We start from the raw sequence: 7122 nt of genomic DNA on the forward strand, positions 1-7122 counted from the left end.
AAAAATACATACGATTCAAACGTTGCCACCGAGCAATGTTGTGTGCATTTTGTCTACCTATGCATTATAAAAGAGCCATATCGAGGTCAGAAAGTTCCCGTCGATAGGCCAATATCGACCAGCAGCAACTGCAGCCGTAGACCCAAGCCTGGGTAGGATGGATTCGCACCGGGCGATCATCGCATCGTTTGCCGTTGATCATCTGGCTGATCGCAGCTCGCAGCAGGCCGTGCTCTCGGCATCGTACCGCATACCCGCCCACCACCAACGGTCAGCAGGAGTCGGTTGGGACTTGTAGTTGTCACTACAACCGAAATTTTAAGAGTAATTAAATAATTTTGCAACATGTGGTGTGGCTGAGAGGGGCGAGTGGTATCATACGCACAACTGGAACCGACGTAAGTTAAAGTGAAATTGTGTAAATGCGATCGGAAAATTAGTGTTTGTTATTGATTCGCAGCGCAATGCGGTCGGTTCTTTGGAGTTGCTGAGTCAACTCAGTTTCGTGTATAAATGTCGTGAGATAGTTTGAATCGGAATAGTTTTGAGGAATGAATAAAGTAATTGTGGCTCGATTGTTAAATTGAAAAGTGTAGAGAACAGATTCCGCAATAACGGTTTTCGGACCACGACGTGGCCGACTAGCAAGCTGGGCAAATTAAAATGAATCTTGGCAATTCCTTTCGAGGAATTGGCGCAAAAGCCAAGTTTTTAAGCGGGATTTGTTCGTCTTCACTATTTTGATAATTTTATGATGACTCCACCGGAATAAACCGTTACAGGGTTTCCGAAGTGAGCTAAAGGAACTGGATTTGTTTGTTTATATTCGATTATTTGAAAATACTTTCCTGATCGAAGTAGGTAAGTAATCCATTAATAATTTACGGTGTTTATACCAATTTGATTAAATACGTTGTTTTTCAAAACACTACAGGGAAATAGCGAGCAATATCACCCGCTGCTGCTGCTGGAATACCACGAAAGCTTGTTTCCCGTGTGAGTCCTCGGTAGGCATACTGTTCACGGACACTAGCAGCACCATAATTCGCTTCTTCCACAACCGCTTCAAAAGGATTATACGTACAGTCCAATTTATTTTCATCCGGCGAATACAGAGGGAAACAAGAGTGAACAACAACGTCATACTGTGCAGCAGGAAGCTGAAGTGCTGGAACGATTTCCCAGGTGATATGCAATTGCGCTATGACGACACAAGTGATGCCGCTTTTTCGATAAGATTTTGGACGAGGTTCGAGCGATGGAGATGGCAAGTAAGTTAGGATACACACAATTAATTACTTTTAGAAGTAAACATAATGTTATCCATTTCCTTCTTTTAATAGGTCTTCGCTAGAAGGGAGTTAATTTATATTGAATCACACGGACTACAGAATAATATTCAAATCCGTCGCGAAAAGGTACAGGATGGAAAAAAGCAGCGCAAATTGGATTGAGTGGAGTGAAAACCTTTATCATTCTTGTACGATAGCGTTAGAAAAGCCGAGATGGACGAGGCGATATAATCGAAGACGTTTTGGTCCTTATATCTTTAGGATTGAAGTGAACGTAAAGTGACTGTTATGGTGCATTAGTTTAATTTATCTGCGGTTTTGAATTTATGGTTATTACAAAGTAAATAGTGACCAGTGCTATAGGCAGGTGCCTTGCTAAAATAGATGATAGTAATGTCGTCATCACAAAATGAATAGTGAATGTATTGATTCTAAAGTTGGAAAGAAAATAAAATTAGTTTCTGCTGCGGATAAATAATATTGACAAAACTAATGCAATATATCTACACCTATATTGGTAATAAAATAGTTCCTCGCCTATTCAGTATTTAAGAAGACATAAAGCATCGAAAAATGTTTAGTTCCTGCTCCTGGTGCAAAGGACGAAGCCCTGTCAGTTCACGTATACCGGATTCGGTTCAAGGGATGAGGGAGTCTTACCTGGTTTCAACTCTAAGAGCTCATTTACAAATTACGTAATCGAAGTGTGAAGGCATCTACAAAAACTCTGAATAATCCACCTAGCGTTGGTGGTGCCTTTCTCGCATTTAGTTAAGACACCAACCTTATATGGGGTTTATATGATCCGATGTACCATTTTCTTCATAACTTTTAAACGCAATGGCCGATCGTTATAAAATTCAATAGTGATCAACAAGGCTTTGTCCCCTGTCGAATGAAACTTGTTGCGAGAAAATCGGTTAAGGATTACTACACGAAAAGTTGTCTAATGTTTTCTATAGCTTTTGTGCACACACATACACACACACATACACACATACATACACACGGACAGACAGACATGTGCTCAGCTCGTCGAGCTGAGTCGATTGGTATATAATACTATGGGTCTCAGAGGCTTCTATAAAAAGTTCGTTTTCGGAGTGACATGATAGCCTTTCGGTACAACTTAGTTGTACGAGAAAGGCAAAAAGAGATTTGATATAACAAGTGTTTCAATAGGACTGGGGGGATGGGGGTGAAAAATCATCATTTTTTGCGTCATGTAATTTGCAAATGAAACCTTAAATGAATCAAGAGAAAAATTCCAGTTGTTTCGTCTGAGTATAAGTCACATGTACAAACGCTCGAGAGTGGTAAAGTTTGAATAAACTTTAATTAATTAGTAAATATAATCAGTATGAGTTTATATTATTTATTTTCTTATGTAGCATGAAACACCTTACAGTTGAATACCGAATATCACTATACGGCCATTGATCTGCTATCGAACCTATTTTTATGAACTTTTTTCGATTCCTGAATTTTTAAACGAAAATTCAAAAAGCGTCTTATGAGTTTTCGTTTTAAATCATGACAGGAGATCATGTGCGTGGCTGGAACATGTAACAACTGTGATTCAATGTAATCAAATACGTTATTGTTTTCTAGATTCTCTAACTCGCTTCTCAACACAAGCTCTAATTTCAAAAAGAAAATGAATGTTTCTTCATTAACATAAACCAATGCCTGACCGGTAAAATCTTTTGTAATAGTGAGTTTGCTGAAATCTGATACAAAAGGTGTAGATGCTGTGCATTTTTCGATACATTGGTGGCAGACTGCTCCATGTTTCGCCACTTTGTACACAATCATACCGGCAATATGGTAGATAACATTCTTTTCTGTGTCGTTCATTCTTTCTAACGCTGCCTGCTTATTTAAGCTACATAAGTTGTTCGCTACGAATGCTTTTTGTTCTACTCTCATAGTTCTGGTTTGCTTCAACTGCTTAATATTCGAAGGAAATTCTATTAGCCAATCTCTGTCATCTGTGTCATATGATGAATTACGCACCGTTGTTAGATATTGTGAAACTGACAATGATTTCAAGAAACCTTAAATTGTAACGCAGTGGGTTTCTTTTGCCTAATTCTAATTTGAGAAAAAATATTCTCCACGCAATCTTGAGTGAAGCGTGACGTAAAAAGAAAGCTGTATCCTTTCACGTTCAAGAACATGTCTTGTAGTCTTAGTATAGAGTTTGTGGCAAGAATTATAGCTGCCTGCCAGGGTTTCCAGTACCGCTTATGTCCTACCTCTAAAGCAAAAATCATTTTCCTGAAAAATTCATAGAACTCAAGCGTTTCATGATATTTCTGGATGTTAGCTGTAATGCAAAAGGAAAGAAACAATTATTTCAAATGATTTTAGTTCATTGTTTTATATGGCATAAAAACTGCTTACTTTTGCTTAATCTGCTTGTTGAGAGGCGAAACCATTTGGAAAGTGTTTCGATGAAGTAAGCTGTTGGGAGAAGTTCGGGTCGATTCGCAGCATTGCTGTAAAATCGAAGTGCGGCAGAAATATTCTGGTTCACGTATTTTGTGGAATTAATCACTTTCATCACATCAAAATTACTCCTCTTCTTTCCAAATTCCACATCCTCAGGCTTCAGACTGTGTGCCACTTTAAGTAAATTTTCACGTTCATAGTTTACAAGGTCCGCCAGGTGTTGCACGTTGACTTCGTTCGTGCAAAATCCGTTAGATTTCACCACGTCTGGTGGTAGCCACAGCACTTCGTTATTTAACCACCCTTGCACTGTTGATTTGAAGACATGCACCACATCCGGAATGATTTCCAGCTTTCTGGTCGAATCCGTAGGATGTTCAATGGGAACACTTTCCATGACGTTGTTCCTATGGAACTTCAGTTTTAGAGCATTCCACAGTTTTTGTTATTTGGACCACAATCCGATGTGAGGAAATGGACTTTGCAACCAAAAGATTCTACTTCTCGGATAATTTTGTAGGCGACTTCTTTCAGATCATTTTCAGGTATACTATTTCCCGTCAAATGGTAACCAACAGTTTGCTTCCACCTGCCCCTGACTCCGACCAATACAAAACCTAGTGCATGACTTGCCAGTCCGGTTTGACCATCTATGGTTATATCTCCGTAGAACTTACTGTCCGAAATACAAAAACTTCTTGCTTCTTCGATAGACATTTCATCGAATACGAGTCCACAGTCGAGATCTTCTGGTAGCATTGTGCCAACTTTCAGTTTCAAAAGCTCCAATACGTCGTATAGTATTCCAGGGTTAAAATCCAAATCTTCTACCTTACGTTGTAACGTCTGTTCCGATGGCAGTGGATACTTACTCCGCTGGTGCTCATATCCCTTCTTCCCACACACGAATTTCGTTTTAAGGCTTTCCGTTACCGTTTCATCACTCCATTCTCTCGGACGTTTCTTTTGGTACAAAAGCATGTCCACTTGGTCGGAGTTAAACGTCCTGTTGAGCGCGTTTAGGGCGAGCTTAGGCGTTTTTTCCTGTGCTTGAATTTTTTGCTCCTGTTCTTTGACGACGCCCTCGAGACCATTGCAGCGTTTCTTCAAGTTAGTTACTTCCAGGTTTAGATTGATCAAACGGCTAGAATTTTCTCAAAATTATAAGCATACATACGGACTACTTATATTATTTTTACCTCTCGAACTTCCTTTTTGTTGCGGCACACACAGCCTGATGTTCATCATGAGGGCTGCACATAACTGGGATCATGTTTTGCATAGACGCATCAGCACTAAATGCCGAAGTGTCTCCCGGAATATCGTCTGTTTCAAGATCAAAGTCGGCAATTTGTGGAACGAATTCGTACACCGGATATGCCGTTCGTCGCCTCATAATTTTCCCCTTGCTGGATGCAAAATATACATCTTCCTGCAGAAAATGGAACTGTTTTTCTATTTTATTTACTATGTATTCTTTGTATGCAATAATTTTGACCTACGCTGCATACTCTGCAACTAAACGTGACCTCGAAACTATCAGAAAACCCGCAAAACTTTTGCCAAATATTTTGCAGGTCAGCATCCGCTGGAAACCGGAAGAACCCAATGTTCTTAAATCCTTGTGTCGTCTTATTTGTACAGAACTTGGCGAGACACTTCATTTTCGAAAAAACTCTTTCGTTTCCTCCGGGACGAACCGTAGATATTTATAGAAATAGAAACACTGAGACTTGAATTACCAGTAAGCAAAAGCACAACGAGATATCAACAAAATTATATATTTAACAAAAGTCACTATGAGGCTGAAGCATTGTCAGTGTTGTCAGCTTTGACTATCAGTGTTGCCGAAAACATTAATTTGACAGGTGATCTCATGGCGCCACTCTCCTTATAGACACTCTAGACTGGAATACATCGTAATACAAGCTAATGTGAACGATCTTCGTGTTGGCATCGTTGCTATTTACAATCCATCTTGCTCCAACCCACTGTTTTCGCAAAACTACGAAAAGCTCATTTTCGATCTCCAAGATGTTGGATTCGACAGATTGTTTATCGCTGGCGATTATAACATTAACGTACGAGCTACTCAACCGTGCAACAATCTTGCATCACTCACACGCATCCACAGTTTCTTCAATCTGACAGTTCTTCCAACTCCACCGACACGGATAACCGAAACCAGTGCTACAACTAACGACCTTCTCGTAACAGATGCCCCACAGACTGTCATTGCAGCTAAAACATGTCCCAACAGTCTGTCAGATCACGAAATCGTGTTTCTTATCTCGGATGTACGAGTAATGAAAGCACCTTCGGAACGTATAAGAATAAGAAAGTTTAAGGAAGTTGACCAATTACAACTGCAGACTGATTTTAGGGCACTGAACCTGGACAACTTCTATGGTTCGGACAATATCATTTTTTGACGGATCTACCCTAGTTACTTAACAACCTCATGGACATCCCCGAGCAGCACACATGTTGTACATAGATCACAGTAGCTTATGTGTGACCCGATTTAGTCACAATTAGGTTGCTGTAACCAGATTCATTAGACTTGTGCTGCTAGGGTCCATGCACCTGAGATCGAAATAACTGTCAAAGACAAAAATACCCCCTGGATTACCCGAGAAATAGAGACAGCAATCCAAATCAGAAATCTTGCGCACTCCCTGTATTTGCGAAATCCCAATAGAAGAAGAGGTAATAACGAGTGGATTGACTACACTGCCAAGCAAAATCGTGTTGTCTCATTAATTTCCACAGCAAAGAAACGATACGCTGAGAAATATTTTGGCAACAATCTCCCAGCAAAGCAACTATGGAGTAACCTTTGCCGTGAGGTTAGAAGGACATCGCCTGTATAGAAGCGGATCCTGAATCCCTGAACCAGTTTTTCGTGGAAGGACATACTCAACTGCATGCTGTCGCCGATACCGGAAATTCACCTGCGAGATATCAACCTGTACAGCGCCATTTGGTACACCAACGGTTTAATTTTTGTCATACCAACCAAGCGGAAATTTCAAGGAAAATGTCTGAAATTCAAACTAACGCCACAGGAACAGACAACATTCCTATCGCCTTTTTGAAAATGCTAAACCCGCATGTCCTCCCTGTACTAGAGCACCTGTTCAACTATATTATCGATGTCAGAGCTTATTCTTTGGCTTGGAAACGTGCTCTTGTAACACCAATACCTAAATCGACTGATCCAAATGGACCAAAGGATTTCCGACCAATAAGTGTATTGCCCGCCATGTCGAAGATTCTAGAGAAAATTATGCTGCCAGATATCGGAACACCTGGATAATCCAAACATGCCCTTATTTGCAAAGCACCAGTCAGGTTACAGCACTACCACCGCACT

At 40.3% G+C, this 7122-nt stretch overlaps 1 protein-coding gene and 1 long non-coding RNA gene across 2 annotated transcripts; one reads left to right on the top strand and one right to left on the bottom strand.

The window, feature by feature from the left end:
- The first annotated feature begins 576 nt into the window (after nucleotides 1–576).
- Nucleotides 577–1981, top strand: LOC134223863 (uncharacterized). The gene is made up of 3 exons (XR_009982754.1): nucleotides 577–861; nucleotides 935–1271; nucleotides 1344–1981. It is a non-coding gene; the product is annotated as an uncharacterized LOC134223863 (long non-coding RNA).
- Nucleotides 1982–2717: 736 nt separating this feature from the next.
- LOC134222970 (uncharacterized) lies at nucleotides 2718–5331 on the bottom strand. The gene is given in 6 exon segments (XM_062702113.1): nucleotides 2718–3352; nucleotides 3355–3621; nucleotides 3699–4190; nucleotides 4193–4890; nucleotides 4946–5155; nucleotides 5249–5331. Coding segments are annotated over 6 exon segments (2385 nt in total).
- Between the last annotated feature and the right edge of the window lie 1791 nt (nucleotides 5332–7122).

The sequence above is a fragment of the Armigeres subalbatus genome, chromosome 3, assembly GCF_024139115.2.
Source record: "Armigeres subalbatus isolate Guangzhou_Male chromosome 3, GZ_Asu_2, whole genome shotgun sequence".
NCBI classification, from domain to species: Eukaryota; Metazoa; Arthropoda; class Insecta; order Diptera; family Culicidae; genus Armigeres; species Armigeres subalbatus.